Source organism: Oncorhynchus mykiss, chromosome 12 (genome assembly GCF_013265735.2).
Source record: "Oncorhynchus mykiss isolate Arlee chromosome 12, USDA_OmykA_1.1, whole genome shotgun sequence".
Lineage (NCBI taxonomy): Eukaryota > Metazoa > Chordata > Actinopteri > Salmoniformes > Salmonidae > Oncorhynchus > Oncorhynchus mykiss.
The window spans coordinates 47,646,521-47,666,546 of NC_048576.1; the positions used below are offsets into that span (position 1 = coordinate 47,646,521).

The 20,026-nt window shown below is 42.3% G+C and overlaps 2 protein-coding genes across 11 annotated transcripts in view; both read right to left on the reverse strand.

The window, feature by feature from the left end:
• The window catches only part of LOC110537700 (probable E3 ubiquitin-protein ligase DTX2), a 31,710-nt gene extending 19,865 nt beyond the window's left edge, over window positions 1-11,845 (reverse strand). Inside the window, exons 1-2 of one of the 2 annotated variants that reach the window (XM_021623940.2) lie at window positions 10,942-11,845; window positions 8,983-9,568 (exon numbers count right to left, since the gene is read on the reverse strand). In XM_021623940.2, coding sequence (XP_021479615.2) covers window positions 8,983-9,568; window positions 10,942-11,254 — 899 coding nt within the window. In that variant the 5' untranslated portion in view covers window positions 11,255-11,845. The remainder of the gene's footprint in view (window positions 1-8,982; window positions 9,569-10,941) is intronic. The other variant, XM_036937662.1, reaches the window with a different exon arrangement.
• A 4,678-nt stretch (window positions 11,846-16,523) lies between these two features.
• Window positions 16,524-20,026, reverse strand: part of LOC110537701 (general transcription factor II-I repeat domain-containing protein 1) — a 48,333-nt gene continuing 44,830 nt past the window's right edge. For all 9 annotated transcript variants that reach the window (XM_021623945.2, XM_036937663.1, XM_021623944.2 and 6 more), the window contains 6 exons: window positions 19,017-19,064; window positions 18,729-18,806; window positions 18,346-18,538; window positions 18,098-18,135; window positions 17,876-17,985; window positions 16,524-17,592 (listed from right to left, as the gene is read on the reverse strand). In XM_021623945.2, the coding sequence (XP_021479620.2) occupies window positions 17,524-17,592; window positions 17,876-17,985; window positions 18,098-18,135; window positions 18,346-18,538; window positions 18,729-18,806; window positions 19,017-19,064 (536 nt within the window). In that variant the 3' untranslated portion in view covers window positions 16,524-17,523. The remainder of the gene's footprint in view (window positions 17,593-17,875; window positions 17,986-18,097; window positions 18,136-18,345; window positions 18,539-18,728; window positions 18,807-19,016; window positions 19,065-20,026) is intronic.

Sequence of the window (20,026 nt, forward strand, 5' to 3'; positions counted from 1 at the left end):
GCCAAGAAACACAAGCAATGGTCAGCAGACTAGGCTAAATCGGTCCTTGGTCTGACAAGTCTAAATGTGACATTATTAGTTCCAACCACCATGTCTTTGTAAGACGCAGAATACGTAAACGGATGCTCTCCGCATGTGTGGTTCCCACCGTGAAGCATGGAGGTGGTGGTGTAATGGTGCTTTGCTGGTGACAGTTAGTGAACTTTGCAACCTTTTGCCACATTTCAGGCTTCAAACAAAGATATAAAACTGTATTTTTTTGTGAAGAATCAACAACAAGTGGGACACAATCATGAAGTGGAACGACATTTATTGGATATTTCAAACTTTTTTAACATATCAAAAACTGAAATATTGGGCGTGCAAAATTATTCAGCCCCTTTACTTTCAGTGCAGCAAACTCTCTCCAGAAGTTCAGTGAGGATCTCTGAATGATCCAATGTTGACCTAAATGACTAATGATGATAAATACAATCCACCTGTGTGTAATCAAGTCTCCGTATAAATGCACCTGCACTGTGATAGTCTTCTCCTTGTATGAGCTGAAAGTTTAGAGGGACGGCCAGGTCTTGGTAGATTTGCAGTGGTCTGATACTCCTTCCATTTCAATATTATTGCTTGCACAGTGCTCCTTGGGATGTTTAAAGCTTGGGAAATCTTTTTGTATCCAAATCCGGCTTTAAACTTCTTCACAACAGTATCTCGGACCTGCCTGGTGTGTTCCTTGTTCTTCATGATGCTCTCTGCGCTTTTAACGGACCTCTGAGACTATCACAGTGCAGGTGCATTTATACGGAGACTTGATTACACACAGGTGGATTGTATATCATCATCATTAGTCATTTAGGTCAACATTGGATCATTCAGAGATCCTCACTGAACTTCTGGAGAGAGTTTGCTGCACTGAAATTAAAGGGGCTGAATAATTTTGCACGCCCAATTTTTCCATTTTTGATTTGTTAAAAAAGTTTGAAATATCCAATAAATGTCGTTCCACTTCATGATTGTGTCCCACTTGTTGTTGATTCTTCACAAAAAAATACAGTTTTATATCTTTATGTTTGAAGCCTGAAATGTGGCAAAAGGTCGCAAAGTTCAAGGGGGCCGAATACTTTCGCAAGGCACTGTAACCAGCATGGCTACCACAGCATTCTGTAGCGATACACCATCCCATCTGGTTTGTGCTTAGTATGTGTATTACTTGTTTTTCAACATGAAAATGGCCCAACACACCTACCAGGCTGTGTAAGGAGAGTGATGGAGTGACTCCAAGGAGAGTGATGGAGTGACTCCAAGGAGAGTGATGGAGTGCCGCATAAGACCTGGACTCCATAACCAACCGATCTCAAGCCAATAGAGATGGTTTGAGAGGAGTTGGACCGCGAAGTGAAGGAAAAGCAGCCAACAAATGTGCAACATATATTTTAAATTGATTTAACTTGGCAAGTCAGTTATGAAAAATTCTTATTTTACAATGACGGAATAGCCCAGCCAAACCCTCCTCTAACCCGGACGACGCTTGGCCAATGGGACTCTCGATCACGGCCGGATGTGATACCTTGGTTCGATCCCGGGCTGTATGTGGTGAGGCCTCTAGCACTGCAGGGCATTGCCAGAGACCGCTGCGCCACTAAGGAGCACAACATATATGGGAACTCCTTCAAGAATGTTGGGAGAATGCCAAGAGTGTGCAAAGCTGTCATCAAGGCAAAGGGAGGCTCTTTTAAAGGTTAGAAATATATTGATTTGTTTTAACACTTTTTTTGCATCCTACATGTTTCCATATGTTATTTCATAGTTTTGATTTCTGCTCTCTTATTCTACAAAGTAGACAATAGTAAAAATAAAGAAACGTGTGTGGTACTGAAGTAATACGTTTACATACACTAAGGTTGGTGTCATGAAAACTATTTTTCAACCACTCCACACATTTCTTGATAACAAACTATAGTTTTGGCAAGTCGGTTAGGACATCTACTTTGTGCATGACAAGTCATTTTTCCAACAATTGTTTACAGACAGATTATTTCACTATCACAATTCTAGTGGGTCAGAAGTTTACATACACTAAGTTGACTGTGCCTTTAAACATCTTGGAAAATTCCAGAAAATTATGTCATGGCTTTAGACGCTTCTGATAGGCTAATTGACATATTTTGAGTCAATTGGAGGTGTACCTGTGGATGTATTTCAAGGCCTACCTTCAAACCCGGTGCTTCTTTGCTTGACATCATGGGAAAAATCAAACTAAATCAGTCAAGACGTTAGAAACAAAATTGTAGACCTCCACAAGTCTGATTCATCCTTGGGAGCAATTTACAAATGCCTAAAGGTACCACGTTCATCTGTACAAACAATAGTACGCAAGAATAAACACCATGGGACCACACAGCCGTCATACCTCTGAGGAAGGAGACACCTGTCTCCTAGAGATGAACGTACTTCAGTGCAAAAAGTGCAAATCAATCCCAGAACAACAGCAAAGAACCTTGTGAAGATGCTGGAGGAAACAGGTACAAAAGTATCTATATCCACAGTAAAACATGTCCTATATCGACATAACCTGAAAGGCCGCTCAGCATAAAAAAAGCCAGACTACGGTTTGTAACTGCGCATGGGGACAAAGATTGTACTTTTTGGAGAAATGTCCTCTGGTCTGATGAAACAAAAATCAAACTGTTTGGCCATAATGACCATCGTTATGTTTGGAGGAAAAAGGGGGATGCTTGCAAGCCGAAGAACACCATCCCAACCGTGAAGCACAGGGGTGACATCATCATGATGTGGGGGTGCTTTACTGCAGGAGGTGCACTTCACAAAATAGATGGCATCATGAGGTAGAAAAATTATGTGGCTATATTGAAGCAACATCTCAAGACATCAGTCAGGAAGTTAAAGCTTGGTCACACATGGGTCTTCCAAATGGACAATGACCCCAAGCATACTTCCAAAGTGGTAGCAAAATGGCTTAAGGACAACAAAGTCAAGGTATTGGAGTGGTCATCACAAAGCCCTAACCTCAGTCCTATAGAAAATGTTTGAGCAGAACTGAAAGTGTGCAAGGGGGCCTACAAATCTGATTCAGTTACACCAGCTCTGTCAGGAGGAATGGGATAAAATTCACCCAACTTATTGTGGGAAGCTTATGGAAGGCTACCCAAAACACTTGACCCAAGTTAAACAATTTAAAGGCAATGCTACCAAAAACGAATTGAGTGTATGTCAAGGTCTGACCCACAGAGTGTGATGAAAGAAATAAAATCTGAAAATCACATTCTTAAAATAAAGTGGTGATGCTAACTGACCGAAGACATTTTTATTAGGATTAAATGTCAGGAATTGTGAAAAACAGAGTTTAAATGTATTTGCCTAAGGTGTATGTAAACTTCCGACTTCAACTGTAATATAGACTGCTCAAAAAAATAAAAGGGAACACTTAAACAACACAATGTAACTCCAAGTCAATCACACTTCTGTGAAATCAAACTGTCCACTTAGGAATCAACACTGATTGACAAATTTCACATGCTGTTGTGCAAATGGAATAGACAGCAGGTGGAAATTATAGGCAATTAGTAAGACACCCCCAATAAAGGAGTGGTTCTGCAGGTGGTGACCACAGACCACTTCTCAGTTCCTATGCTTCCTGGCTGATGTTTTGGTCACTTTTGAATGCTGGCGGTGCTTTCACTCTAGTGGTAGCATGAGATGGAGTCTACAACCCACACAAGTGGCTCAGGTAGTGCAGCTCATCCAGGATGGCACATCAATGCGAGCTGTGGCAAGAAGGTTTGCTGTGTCTGTCAGCGTAGTCTCCAGAGCATGGAGGCGCTACCAGGAGACAGGCCAATACATCAGGAGACGTGGAGGAGGCCGTAGGAGGGCAACAACCCAGCAGCTGGACCGCTACCTCTGCCTTTGTGCAAGGAGGAGCAGAAGGAGCACTGTCAGAGCCCTGCAAAATGACCTCCAGCAGGCCACAAATGTGCATGTGTCTGCTCAAAAAGTCAGAAACAGACTCCATGAGGGTGGTATGAGGGCCCGACAGCCACAGGTGGGGGTTGTGCTTACAGCCCAACACCGTGCAGGACGTTTGGCATTTGCCAGAGAACACCAAGATTGGCAAATTCGTCGCTGGCGCCCTGTGCTCTTCACAGATGAAAGCAGGTTCACACTGAGCACGTGACAGACGTGACAGTCTGGAGACGCCGTGGAGAACGTTCTGCTGCCTGCAACATCCTCCAGCATGACCGGTTTGGTGGTGGGTCAGTCATGGTGTGGGGTGGCATTTCTCTGGGGGGCCGCACAGCCCTCCATGTGCTTGCCAGAGGTAGCCTGACTGCCATTGGGTACAGAGATGAGATCCTCAGACCCCTTGTGAGACCATATGCTGGTGCGGTTGGCCCTGGGTTCCTCCTAATGCAAGACAATGCTAGACCTCATGTGGCTGAAGTGTGTCAGCAGTTCCTGCAAGAGGAAGGCATTGATGCAATGGACTGGCCCGCCCGTTCCCCAGACCTGAATCCAATTGAGCACATCTGGGACATCATGTCTCGCTCCATCCACCAACGCCACAGACTGTCCAGGAGTTGGCGGATGCTTTAGTCCAGGTCTGGGATGAGATCCCTCAGGAGACCATGCGCCACCTCATCAGGAGCATGCCCAGGCGTTGTCGGGAGGTCATACAGGCACGTGGAGGCCACACACACTACTGAGCCTCATTTTGGCTTGTTTTAAGGACATTACATCACAGTTGTATCAGCCTGTAGTGTGGTTTTCCACTTTAATGTTGAGTGTGACTCCAAATCCAGACCTCCATGGGTTGATAAATTTGATTCCCATTGATAATGTTTGTGTGATTTTGTTGTCAGCACATTCAACTATGTAAAGAAAAAAGTATTAAATAAGAATATTTCATTCATTCAGATCTAGGATGTGTTATTTTAGTGTTCCATTTATTTTTTTGAGCAGTGTATATAGTTTTAATACTGTAGGTAGCATTAGCTACCAGTAGTCATCTGTACCTGCTCCAAAAAGCCACTATTTTTCATCCTATAACTTTTGTTCGGCATCTTATTAAATAGTGAGCTAACATGTTTTCAGCACTTTCATTTTCCTGACTGATCAAAACTCGTTCTCACCTCTCTGCAGCAGATATAAAGTGAGCAATATTTGGAGCATCAAATAGCAATGCATATAGAACCCTGAGAATTGCAATACAAGCCTATGTATGCGATAATATCGTATTGTGAGGTCCTTGGCAATTCCCAGCCCTAATCCAGTGCGTCAGATACAGTGCCTTTGGAAAGTATTGTGACCCCTTGAACCTTTTCCACATTTTGTTTTACGTTACAGACTTATTCTAAAATGGATTAAATTGTTCTTACCCCCCTCATCAATATACACACAATACCCCATGATGACAAAGCAAAAATAAGTTTAGAAATGTATCAATAATAAAAACTGATATCATATTTACATAACTATTCAGACCCTTTACTCAGTACTTTGTAGAAGCACCTTTGGCAGCGATTACAGCCTCGAGTCTTCTTGGGTATGACGCTACAAGCTTGGCACACCTATATTTGGGGAATTTCTCCCATTCTTCTGTGCAAATCCTCTCAAGCTCTGTCAGGTTGGATGGGGAGCGTTGCTGCATAGCTATTTTCAGGTCTCTCCAGAGATGTTCGATCGGGTTCAAGTCCGGCTTCTGGCTGAGCCACTCAAGGACATTCAGAGATATGTCCCAAAGCGACTTCTACGTTGTCTTGGCTGTGTGCTTAGGGTCGTCGTCCTGTTGGAAGGTACATACATCGTTGCCCCAGTTTGAGGTCCTGAGCACTCTGTAGCAGGTTTTCATCTTTTTTCCTTGATCCTGACTAGTCTGCCAGTCTCTGCTTCTGAAAAACCTCCCCACAGCATGTTGCTGCCACCACCATACATCACCTTTGGGATGGTTCCAGGTTTCCTCCAGACATGATGCTTGGCATTCAGGCAAGAGGTCAAACTTGGTTTCTTCAGACCATCGAATCTTGTTTCTCATGGTCAGTGTCTTTAGGTGCCTTTGGCAAACGCCAAGTGGGCTGTCATGTGCCTTTTACTGAGGAGTGGCATCTGTCTCGCCACTACCATAAAGGCCTGATTGGTGGAGTGCTGCAGAGATGGTTGTGTTTCTAGAAGGTCCGCCCATCTCCAAAAAGGAACTCTGGAGCTCTGTCAGAGAGAGCATTGGGTTCTTGTCACCTCTCTGACCAAGGCCCTTCTTTCCCCATTGCTCAGCTTGTCCGAGCGGATAACTCTAGGAAGCGTCTTGGTGGTTCCAAACTTTTTCCATTTAAGAATGGAGGCCACTATGCTGCATACATTTTTTGGTACCCTTCCCCAGATCTGTGCCTCGACACAATCCTGTCTCGGAGCCCAACAAACAATTCCTTCGACCTCATGGCTTTGTTTTTGCTCTGACATGCACTGTCAATTGTGGGACCTTATACAGACAGGTGTGTGCAGTTCCAAATCATGTCCAATCAATTGAATTTACCACAGGTGGACTTAGGGCTGGGCGATAAATCAATAATTAATTAGAGGTAATTACTTCCCTCAATAACGATATAAAAACGTTTAGATTAATTTCCGATAGGGTCGATATTGAATAATTAGGTACAGCAGTCCATTTCACCTCTGACACAGCAGGAATGTGCGGAGAAGCGACAATATGCACATGGCGAGGTATACGCCCACCAAAAAACAGTTAGCACCTCAAGTTTATTTATCCGTTATTTTACCAGGTAAGTTGACTGAGAACACGTTCTCATTTGCAGCAACGACCTGGGGAATAGTTACAGGGGAGAGGAGGGGGATGAATGAACCAATTGTAAACTGGGGATTATTAGGTGATTGTGATGGTTTGAGGGCCAGATTGGGAATTTAGCCAGGACACTGGGGTTAACACCCCTACTCTTACGATAAGTGCCATGGGATCTTTAATGACCTCAGAGAGTTGCTCGCCCGTTTAACGTCCCATCCGAAAGACGGCACCCTACACAGGGCAGTGTCCCCAATCACTGCCCTGGGGCATTGGGATATTGTTTAGACCAGAGGAAAGAGTGCCTCCTACTGGCCCTCCAATACCACTTGGTGGATTAGCCACTATTAACCACGAAAAATTAGTGATGTAGGCGAAAACAGTTATCGCCATGGAGAAGGAGCAGCTTCCAACGAAGAAATTATTGATAAAAAGGGTTAAACTGTTTCAGTAATTTGGAAGTGGTTTGGATTTTTGAAGTCCGACAAAGAGCAGAGCAATGTCCGGCGCAAATTGTGCCGTAGACAGGTGGCTACGAAGTCTGGTAATACGACAAACCTTTTTCAACATCTGAAGCAAAATCACTCTTTGGAACATGCAGGAAGTTTGAGTATTGATGAATGCCCCTCAAGCCCCAGCCAATCTAGGAATGTTTGCCTGAAGCAGTTAACACTGACAGAGTTTATGCCCTACAAGCAAACATCAAAAAGACAGACATCACAAATGCTATTATGCATTTCATTGCTAAGGACATGCTACCAATTAGCACAGTCAAAAAGGAACAATTTTTATTTTATGGAACCTTTATTTAACTAGCCAAGTCGGTTAAGAACAACTTCTTATTTACAATGATGGCCTATCAGGGAACAGTGGTTTAACTGCCTTCTTCAGGGGTAGAATGACAGATTTTTACCTTGGGGATTCGAGGGTTACTGGTCCAACGCTCTAACCACTAGGCTACCTGCCTAGTAGTTTGTTAAGGCATTATTGTGTCTGAAGCAGATATGTACCTGTTAAACATTATTTGATTAATATCATGATAATTATCGTTATCGAATGAAAAAAAATATTTAGATATCGTGATAATTGATTTGCCATATCACCCAGCCCTAGGTGGACTCCAATCAAATTGTAGAAACATCAAGGATGAGTTCAATGTCGAGTCTCATAGCAAAGGGTCTGAATACTTATGTAAATAAGGTATCTGTTTTGTTTTTTTGGGGCAAAAATGTAAAAAAAATATATATATTTTTAGAATAAGGCTGTAACATAAATTGTGAAAAAAGGGGTCTGTATACTTTCTGAATGCACTGTACTTTGTGTGCTTTCTCTCCAAATTGATAAGGATCTGGAGTAATGTGAATGTTTATGTTCAACATTGCTTAATACTGCCACTTTTCACTCAAGTTATTTTAAGAATATTTGGCAGGCGCTGCTTCAAAACATTCAGAAATAGTGCCACTAAGGTATTATTGAAAACAAAAATGCTATATGACCGTCAAAAGCTTTCGTCCGGGTGCTTTGTTCATCACATGGTGTGACATAGCCTAGGCCTACTACAACCAGGGACCACATGGTGACAACAATGGGAGGAAGTGTGTGTGACACGCAGCAGTTGATGTAATGTAACCCTTTAAAAACATCAGCGGCGTATTGACCAAGCAGAGCTTTGGGTCACAAATCTTGTTTCCTATCCTGCGTAACACCACTTCCTCTTTAGTGGAGGTCAACAAAACAGCTTATCCTGGTGTTTTCGCACAGTGTTTGTGAATCTTTCAGATTCAGCACTCTATGACATACTGCAGTTTAACCCCAAATCATAACAATATGTCACTCAGCTCAAGATGAAATTATAGATCATGAAAATAAATTGGTTCAAAACATCAATTGGGTCTAAGGCGGTGTTTAGAGACAGTCCAATTCTGATCTTTTGCCACTAATTGGTCTTTTGAGCAATCAGATCTGATAATTTGCCAATAATTGGGAAAAAGATCAGAATTGGGCTGCCTGTGTAAACTCTGCCTAAATGTCAATCAGACCCTCTATCAGTAGGCTATGCCTTACTCAACTCAAAGATTATTAGTCTAAATGGATAAGCTCCTAAATGAGTTGACAATTACTTTTCAAACAATGTCAACAAAGCCGGTTGAAAAGGCCATAAGATGGACCTGAGGACCCACCTTAAGCCATTGGCACTGGTGGACAAGGCCAGTTGAGCTCCAGGGAGTTGACTAGCGGAGGGTGCCAGTGGCCAGGGGCCTCCCCACGCCATTCCCCCCACAGAAAGAGGCCTCCTGGGGTAGGGTGAGTACACTGAGGTGGGGTGAGCTCCAGTCGCCCTGCTAGGGACCTGGAGGCTAGGCCGGCTCAGCTGCCCCGACGAGAAGGAATGGCGCGAGCGGCTGGACATGGGGCCAGTGCTGCTGTGGCTCAGACACTGCTGGCAGGAGCAGGCCGGGGTCGAGTGTATGACGGATGCACCAGATGCCAGTGGGTAGGGGAGGTTACCCTGCCGTCGTACCTGTCGCCGGTAGCCCGTGGCCTTGTTGACCTGGGCCAGCGCCGTGAGGTCCACTATGTAGTTATAGCCGTGTGAGACAATGTCCGCCGTGGCCTGCCGTGCCTGGTAGCTGTGTTCTAGTAGGATAGAAGTGCGAGTCTCGTATGGAGTCCATCCTCCTTCGTCATTCACCCACTCCCAATATACTCCGCTACCCAAGCCTGAGGACTGGGCAAACAACTGACGGCGTACAGACCGCGTTTTCCCTAGAGAGAAAAGAACAACACAGAATGAATAATGTACTCATGAGGCAAAAGTGCTTTGCACAGAAGATTATGCAATAGACATCAGTGAATGCCAAACTATTTATTAATTATAGTCTTAGTCTAGTAGTAGTGTGGTTCATGATGTTAACTAAGTACACTGAACATCCATTAACACCTGAGCATCTGCACCCCCACTTTTTTAACCAGAAAATGATCATGAGCCATTGGGTAATTTGTCATTTTCAATTATTAATGTTTAGATCTAGTCTGCATTAAAATGGATTGTCCATTTTATATACAATATATATGTATACACAAAAGTATGTGGACACCCCTTCAAATTAGTGGACTCTGCTATTTTAGCCACACCTGTTGCTGACAGGTGTATAAAACTGAGCACACAGTCATGCAATCTCCATAGACAAACATTGGCAGTAGAATGGCCTTACTGAAGAGCTCAGTGACTTTCAACGTGGCACCGTCATAGGACGCCACCTTTCCAACAACTCAGTTCGTCAAATTTCAGCCCTACTAGAGCTGCCCCGGTCAACTGTAAATGCTTTGATTAAGAAGCGCTAGGCCCCTTAGTTCCAGTGAAGGGAAATCTTAATGTTACAACATACAATGACATTGTAAATGATTCTGTGCTTCCAACATTGTGGCAAGAGTTTGGGGAAGGCCCTTTCCTGTTTCGGCATGACAATACCTCCGTGCACAAAGCAAGGTCCATATAGAAATGGTTTGTTGAGATCAATGTGGAAGCCCTGACCTCAACCCCATCGAACACCTTTGGGATGAATTGATACTCTGACATCAGTGCCCGACCTCACGAATGTTCGTGGCAGAAAGGAAGCAAGTCCCCGCAATGATCCAACATCTAGTGGAAAGCCTTCCCAGAAGCACAAGCATTTCACTCACAATAACATCTGCTAACCATGTGTATGTGACCAATAAAGTTGTATTTGAGGAGTGGAGGCTGTTATAGCAGCTAAGGGGGACCAAATGCATATTAATGCACTTGATTTTGGAATTAGATGTTCGATGAGTAATTTAAGTGTACACATAGTTTTGGTCACGTAGTGTATATCCCTGGCTAATATAATCTGTGACATTGCAGTTACAGTTAGCCAGCCAACTAGTTAGCCAAAGAAAGTGTTGCCATCGCTGGGAAATAGACAAGTAGCTGACTCTTCGCTATAGCTGTTATCAAGTTTAGCAATGCGATTATGTTTGCCTTATGGTGGCTAACACATGATCACAACAACAGCTAGCTATATAGCGCTGCGCTAGTTAGGGCATTAAAACTAAAGCTCGAAGGCTTCAGTTGAGTTGTAATGTAAAGCATACATAGTGCAGTGGCTTAATTTCCTTACCTGTATCTTGGCGGAACTGCTTCAAGCTTGGTATGTCTATAAGATAAGGCGACAAACTGGGATCTGATTGTCCGAGCCAGATACTGGTGGAGCCAGGACCCCCACTCCTGTGTCCCCGCGGAGAAGAGAAACATTGTTCTATGTAGCCGCTCACCTGGCCGCTGTACGGTAGCCAGACGCCAAGATCATCCTGCCATTCCCATACAACGACCATAGGCTGTGATTGTCCAGGTGCTCCCGAGGTCGGGGTCGAGACAGAGGGTCCATTTCTAGACACATTTCTCCCCACACAGGAGCTAGAGGCAGTGGCCATATCTTGCAGCTACTAGCCAGTGCCAGCTAATGTTACGTCAAATCCAGTAAACGAAACGATAGTTAAGGGAATAAAGCGGAGGCTGGTAAACTAACGTTAGATAGGTTTAGGAAGTCAGATGGACAAACTACAGGACACCTTGCCAGCTAACGTTATCCCATCAATAAAATGTAACGTTAGCTAGCAAACCAAAATAACTAACGTTTACACGATTAGTCCGCTAACGGTTAGCTAGCAAATTGGCTAACGTTACGCTAGCAAAGCATATTGAGTTTACAAGATGGAAAGCTAGCTAGCCATCTAGCTTGGATTCTTAAAATGCCTCATTTTTACAATACGACTGATTCCAGGTCAGGCGGTAAACGTTCAAGCAAACGTATAAAAAACATTTTGGCGAAGCAATGAATCCTTCGATTCGGAAATGTATGTATCTATGCTAATCATACATTACATACCAACCCAAACTGGCTAGCCACCAATCTGTCTGAACCACAGAAATAGAATGAATAGAAGGCCTTCCCCATTCAAACCCAATAATAGATACACACGGCGAGGCATAGCTTTACATGACCACGCCCCCAATTACTGTTTCTGTATGAGAAGTACTCAGGGTACTGTATTGTACTCCCATTAAGTTAATTAGCCTAACTTGGGCGTCATCCTAAATGAACTACTGACACTTTTTTTGTCGTTTCAATAAACATTTTCAGCTGCCACAAATTATTTGCATGATACTTATTCAGACACTAATTTGTTACCCGACCTTCTAACGCTGAAGGTATAAAGCCGTCGCGTTATACTTATGTCACCGTTTGTTTACTTCTAGCTTTTTCGCCTGTTAGCTGGCTATCAAGATAAATTAATCTAGATCTAATTCGCTAGTCTTAGATATGTTGTGTAACTACTTCCATGTTTTTGCTTGCCTTGGAAATGTCGAGGTATTTAGAAAAGTTGATTGTTGTTGGCTTGCCTATATATATTATGTCCTTTCAACTTGCCAGAGGCCGAAAAGCTGGGGAGACACCCTACCAAATGGCCCAAAGTAGCCTATGGCGAAAACTACACCTACTTGGTGGAATCTGCAGTTTTGCATAAATATCCAAATGCAGAGGAAAATTATAGCTGTTATTTTGACCGATACAGCTCACTAGTCCTTACTGCAAGCTTTGCGCAATACACATAGCTAGCTCGATACAAACAAGTGATGAAGTTGTTCGAACACATAAATGTGTCCAGTAACCGGAGCCCACAGTTTTACATCATCATCGTGGCATAATAGCCTAACCATGAGTTTAGCCTAATCTGGTCCTTGGGCAGTTGATATAATTTAATTTAGTGGCCTTTTCTCCTACTATTGTTCAAACAAATCAGTATGTAACAGCTTTTCGTGCATCTTAAAAGCAGGGTTAGTTATCTATACTGAACAAAAATAAACAACATGTTAAGTGTTGGTTTCATGAGCTGAAATAAAAGATCCCAGAAATTTTACATATACACAAAAAAGCTTATTTCTCTCACATTTTGTGAACAAATTTGAACATCTCTGTTAGTGAGCGTTTCTGCTTTGCCAAGATCATCCACCTGACAGGTGTGGCATATCAAGAAGCTGATTAGTCGGCATGATCATTACACAGGTGCCGTGGACAATAAAAGGCAACTCTACAGATGTCTCAAGTTTTGAGGGAGTGTGCAATTGGCATGCTGACTACAGGAATGTTCACCAGAGAATTAAATGTTAATTTCTCTACCATAAACTGCCTCCAAAGTTGTTTTAGAGAATTTGGCAGTACATCCAACTACCCTCACAACCGCAGACCACATGTAAACACGCCAGCCCAGGACCTCCACATCCGGCTTCTTCACCTACGGGACAGTCTGAGAGCTCATCTGCTTCCTCGTAACCCTCCCCAGGGTCTTGACCTGACTGCAGTTTGGCGTCATAACCAACTTCAGTGGGCAAATGCTCACCTTCGAATTAAAAAAAATATATATATATATTTTTAAATGTAACCTTTATTTAACTAGCCAAGTCAGTTAAGAACAAATTCTTATTTACAATGAGGGCCTACGCTGGCCAAACCCAGACGACGCTGGGACAATTGCGCACCTCCCTATGGGACTCCCAATCACAGCCGGTTGTGATACAGCCTGGATTTGAACCAGGGTGTCTGTAGTGATTCCTCTAGCACTGAGTTGCAGTGCCACTCAGGAACCCATATATGGCCACAGGCACACTGGAGAAGTGGGCTCTTCACAGATGATACCAGGTTTCAACTGTACCAGGCAGATGGCAATTGTGTGGGCGAGTTAATGGATTGAATGTCCCATGGTGGCAGTGGAGCTATGGTATAGGCAGGAATAAGTTACGGACAACAAACACAGTTGCATTTTATTAATGGCAATTTGAATGCACAGAGATACCGCAATGAGATCTTGAGGCCCCTTGTCGTGCCATATTCATCCTCCACTATCGCCTCATGTTTCAGCATGATAATGCATAGCCCCTGGAAGCTGAAAATGTTCCAGTTATTCCATGGCCTGCATACTCACCAGACATGTTTGGGATGCACTCCATTCCACAGGCCACAATCAATAGCCTGATCTACTCTATGTGAAAGAAATGTCGCGCTACATGACGCAAATGGTGGTCACACCAGATACTGACAGGTTTTCTGATCCCCACCCCTACCTCTTTTTTTTTTTAAGGTATGTGACCAACAGATGCATATCTGTATTCCCAGTCATGAGAAATCCATAAATTAGGGCCAATGCATTGATTTCCTTATATGAACTATAACTCAGTAAAATCTTTGAAATTGTTGCATGTCTTTATAGTATTGTTCAGTGTAGTTGAAGAAAGTCAGTTGGAATCGGCTCTTTGGCTGATCCATGCCGACAGCTCGATCTGTTAAATAGTCCTAGAATCAATTTCCGTGCCCCCGCGGAAAACTAATTCACATAATACAAAACTCCCCATCAAAATCTGTCAGTTTAAGCTAGAGATATTCTCACAAAGTCGTCTGTAGCGTCCGAACGGTTTGGCCTAACTATTATGATCCTTCTATGGAAAGGCGAGACTCACGAACAGTATGGTGTCCTCTGTTTTTCTCTATGAACCCCACAAGCATCTTGGGACTTGTCTGCCAATTTATGTCTGTAGCGTACAAACAGTTTGGGCTACACACTAATATGACCCCTTTTTGGAAAGGTGAACAAGTCTCTGTTTTGCTCTAGGATGCCTACAAGCCTCACAAGGACTTGTCTTTAGGTCCCCCATAACAGTTTTAAAAAAACAAATGTATACTGTATATGGAGATAGTTTAGTGCCAAAAATAAGCGGTTAAATCCATTTAAAAAAAATGTTTATATAAAATGTTTTATAAACTCAGCAAAAAAAGAAACGCCCTCTCACTGTCAACTGCGTTTATATTCAGCAAACTTAACATGTGTATATTTGAATGAACATAAGATTCAACAACAGACATATACTGAATAAGTTCCATAGACATGTGACTAACAGAAATGGAATAATGAGTCCCTGAACAAAGGAGGGGTCAAAATCAAAAGTAACAGTCAGTATCTAGTGTGGCCACCAGCTGCATTAAGTACTGCAGTGCATCTCCACATGGACTGCACCAGAATTGCCAGTTCTTGCTGTGAGATGTTACCCCACTCTTCCACCAAGGCAAGTTCCCAGACATTTCTGGGGGGAATGGCCCTAGCCCTCACCCGCCGATCCAACAGGTCCCAGACGTGCTCAATTTGATTGAGATACGGGCTCTTCGCTGGCCATGGCAGAACACCTCCTGTCTTGCAGGAAATCACGCACAAAACGAGCAGTATGGCTGGTGGCATTGTCATGCTGGAGGGTCATGTCAGGATGAGCCTGCAGGAAGGATACCACATGAGGGAGGATGTCTTCCCTGTAACGCACAGCATTGAGATTGCCTGCAATGACAACAAACTCAGTCCGATGATGCTGACACACTGCTCCAGACCATGACGGACCCTTTTTTTTACTATCGTTAAGCTGTATTCAATGCGTTTCAATACTTTTTTTTTTGATACCTTAACGTGTCCTAAAACTCTAAATTAAATAGCTAAATGGTACTTGTTATGACCATCTTAAATCAATTCCCCTAGCCGCTTAGACTCAAGGGTTTTAATGCAAAAAAAACGTACGTTTAGAATGTGTTTTTAGATGATAGTTTGTTGATAAAAAAAAGAATAGCCGTTGTCGGGTTATGAGTTAAGTTGGCAATTTAACATGTGAGTAACGGGAGTACGCTATGGCTGTACCCTCCTCGGGTGCATGCCTCGCTGTGTGCATCTATGGTATAATGGATGGACTGGCAGACATTTTGAGTGTACCCATGCCAAGAAGTGAAACCTAGGTAAAAAAAAAAAAAAAAATACAAGGTTAACACAACGCAATAATTCCATGCGGAAGCAAATTCATGGGACTAACGCCATTGATTGCAAGGAGTTATGGAATATTAGAACCCTGTTGTCTTAAACTTGTAATCTTCAACCAAGACGTTAGCTAGCTGGCGAGATGGTTTTCTTGTTTCACCAACCTTATATGCTTCAGACAGCTTGCCTTCTGCTTAGGCAGCGTAGCTACACCGCTTGAGCTGGTCCTATAGTTGATTCGGAGTGGTAGAACCTCTGCATTATTGTGATGCCATTGTCTTCAACCTAGAGTTAAAGCAGGACGTGTACCTTTCAATATGTGCTGTGAATTGTTGAGTCAACTCAACTGACATTACAAAAAATATATATTCCATTGCATAGCCCACATCAGCATCTTTTGAATGAACATTCTACATTACCATGGCAATCCAGCATTGGTTGATAGAACATTTCAAAATTAGCACCACAATACCTGTCAGACATTTTGCAACATTTGCCTAGAACTAACGCTGCAGACAGCAATACTGGGTGATTTGAAAAGTCATAGTCAATCAATCAATAATATAATAATTATTTTATCTTTAATTTACAATCTGTAGAAACTATGAGAATAGAAATTGCACCCAAGAGCTTCCATGTCCTTTCTATTCATTCTATTTCTTAGGTAGTTAAAAGCACTTAGCTGTCAATTGTCCTTTCAAAGCTCCATCATATACTTTTAATTTCTCTAATGATACCATGACAGTCAATGACACAATACGAATACAAAAGTAGTAGGTTTAAACTTTCTTTAGAATTATATATATATATATATATTTTACTTGCATTCATCACACACAAAGTCACTGCAGTCCAATGAAAGTGCAAGGCAACACATTTTATTTCAAAGGCCTAAATGGCATTAAGGTACAGCATATAAATACTGGTGAATCCAGAGACAATCGTTACAGGATAACACAGACCATTCTTTCTTTTACACACGTTACATTCATGTTGACTTAATGAGACATTTCAACTTAGCGCAGATGTGGAACAAACATAAGAAAAGCCGAGTTGAGAAATCTCAACTCCATGTACAAGTACTGTGATAAAAGAAAAGGCATGTAGTTATACAAAATGTGAAAATTGTTCTTAGATATAGTGCTATCACCTTGGGTTATTCCTACCACGGAGAATACCGGTACGCACACCTGAAGGCAAACATATTTCAATTGATATACTTTTTGAGTTACATACAGTAGTAGTTAGCGTTGTAGAGACATTTGATTCAGTACTTAGATTACTGAACATTGTAATTTACATCCCTGCACATGTTTGTTTTTTTCATCTTCAAAATAAATAAATAAATAATCATACAAATATCTGAATGTTGTAAAACCAGATTGATCCAATACGTTTGTGCCGTAGTTACACCCCGTAACGAAAGTCTCCATGTTGGATCTGTTAAAAATGATCTAAAAGGGTGAGTACTTCAGTAATTGTGAGTTCCATAAGCTTAGTGCCATAACATAACCCCAGTCGGTTTTTGAATAGCGTTTTTTTTTAAGCACCTTTGAAATAGGTGTATCAAGAAAGCCCATCAGGACTTGTGGGGGAAGACAAAATAAAAGAAAGCATCCTGCAACAAATTATGCACAGATTCTATAGTTCCTCCTCACCTTTCCACCCAAGCCACCTAATATTGGCAATCGCCACCATTCCAAAACACACATCCAAACCTATATTTTCAGTCAGAAGAGTATTTAAGCAACAGCACACGCGCAAAGCTGAAACTTGGAGATGTGGTTATAAGTACAGCTTTGATAAAGTCCTCTCATGTCTATTCTCTTCCTGTAGCATAGCATATTTTTCCTCTACTAGTATTTCACCTTCCCATGGACTTGCACATTCAATCCACTGTAGTCCACCATGTACATGGGCCATTGCTACAAGCAGAAAGAGACAAAGCAATAGAAGGATCATTAGAGTGAGCATGAGGGAGACTAGTTATGCTGTTGCAGAAGCAAATTCCTGTCCAATTACACAACCATTAGTGCCTTTCACAAATGCCTTTAATACCTACAAATATAATATACATTTATAAATATAATGTAATCTGCATCAAAGTATCAAATCAGAGTATTTCAGTCATGTATTTTTGATAATGATTGAGAATGATCACGTAAATACAACAAACTGTTATATAATAGCTTTGTTATTACCACGTACCATCACTGGAATCTGATTGGTTGATACCCCTGACTCGGAGGGTAAGGACACCCGGCTGCTCTCCAGGACTCTTTTGCGTTTGCGTCGATTGGTAGAAACCTCTTTCCCTTCTTAAAACACAAAAACAATAATGACATTTTGAACATACTGCTAAAGCACATGTCGTTATAGACTGCATTGCTTTTTATTTAAAAAAATAGGTTACTATAGAACAATCCTTACCTGTGTTACATGTTTGGGTGCATATTTCTGCAAAAGGCCTGTAGAAAAGAAAATTCATTAAATATGAATTTAATTTCTGTAAATGACCAGAGGTGAGCCTGGCATTGCCTAAGAGTGAGTCTCTACTATAATTTCAACGTGTACAGTTCTTTCATGTCCTTCTTTCACATTTTAGACTTTGTATCCATAATCTGGGATATTTCCACAAACTTCAGATTGACGCTATCATCACAATTCCAGACACTCACTGTAGCTGGCTTTTGATGTTGATGTTGATCTCATCTCGGGCTTGAAGAATCTTTTCCAGGCGGACTAAGTCATAAGTGTTGGGATTTCTGAAGCGAATATCGTCCGGAAGGCCACTAACCTCCACAGACTCGGGACTGGCACGGATCAGCTTGTATGGGACCAGGACAGAGTGGTCCAGGCCCAAAGCATCACCTTAACAAGAATCTTTTCAGTCAGTTTTGGGCAGATCTTAACTTCAACTTAGGTTGAATTTTCACTAAGTCATGCATGGTTATCATGAGAGACTAAGTGAATATTAAACTTAAATGTAAGTTAGAATAATATTTTTCACTAAGGCTTGTATAGATAAAGCATACAGTATGAATGAAGGATATACACTGACCATATTTCTGGTTGAAGAGTTCTTTCACTTGCTCGCGAAGTATCACTTTCTCACCGATACAGTTGACCTCTTCCTCATCTGTCATTTCAGGAGGAGAGTCAAACAGAATTGGTGGGAAAATAAAATAAATATATGTATGCAGTTGACTCTGATAAGTGCACTGTTTACTTTGTTTTTGCTTGCTCTGGGTATCTGAATGCTCATATTTAGTGCATGCATTCATGACAGTTTCAAATGAAGTGTTCTTACTGCATCAAAATGAATATGCAACACAACTATAATGCTCACCGCTTATTGAGGCGTAGGCCTTCTTCAATAAAGTGATCCGACGAGGTGCTAAGAGGGAGACAAATGTAATGTCATTATACAACCGAGTGTACAAAACATTCTTGCGCATGCTCTTTCCCTGACATAGACTGACCAGGTGAAAGCTATAATCCCTTATTGATGTCACTTGTTAAATACACTTCAAATCAGTGTAGAGGAAGAAGGATTTTTAAGCCTTGAGACAATTGAGACATGGATTGTGTATGTGCGCCATTCAGAGGGTGAATGGCCAAGACAAAATATTTAAGTGCCTTTGAATTGGGTATGGTAATAGGTGCCAGGCACACCGGTTTGAGTGTGTCAAGAACTGCAACACTGATGGGTTTTCTACACAACAGTTTCCTGTGTGAAGCAAAAGGAGATGCAACTCAATATTAGGAATGTGTCCCTAATGCTTTGTACACTTAGTGTTTATAACTACTACACTATCTATTAGTTCACAGTTGACACGGGACATTTCTTAACAAGTCATGCACTTGTTAGGAAATGTGCTTACCGCCCCAATAGGTCCACAGACGACGCAATCACACTGCCCTCACCCATCTGGACAAGAGGAATACCTATGTAAGAATGCTGTTCATCGACTACAGCTCAGCATTTAACACCATATTATCCTCCAAACTCATCATTAAGCGCGAGACCCTGGGTGCAACTGGGTACTCGACTTTCTGACGGGACGCCCCCAGGTGGTGAGGGTAGGAAACAAAATCTCCACCCCGTTGATCCTCAACACTGGGGCCCCACAAGGGTGCATTCTCAGCCCTCTCCTGTACTCCCTGTTCACCCATGACTGCGTGGCCATGCACGCCTCCAACTCAAATCATCAAGTTTGCAGACGACACTACAGTGGTAGGCTTGATTACCAATAACGACGAGACGGTCTACAGGAAGGAGGTGAGGGCCCTCGGAGTGTGGTGTCATGAAAATAACCTCACACTCAACGTAAACAAAACAAAGGAGATGATCATGGA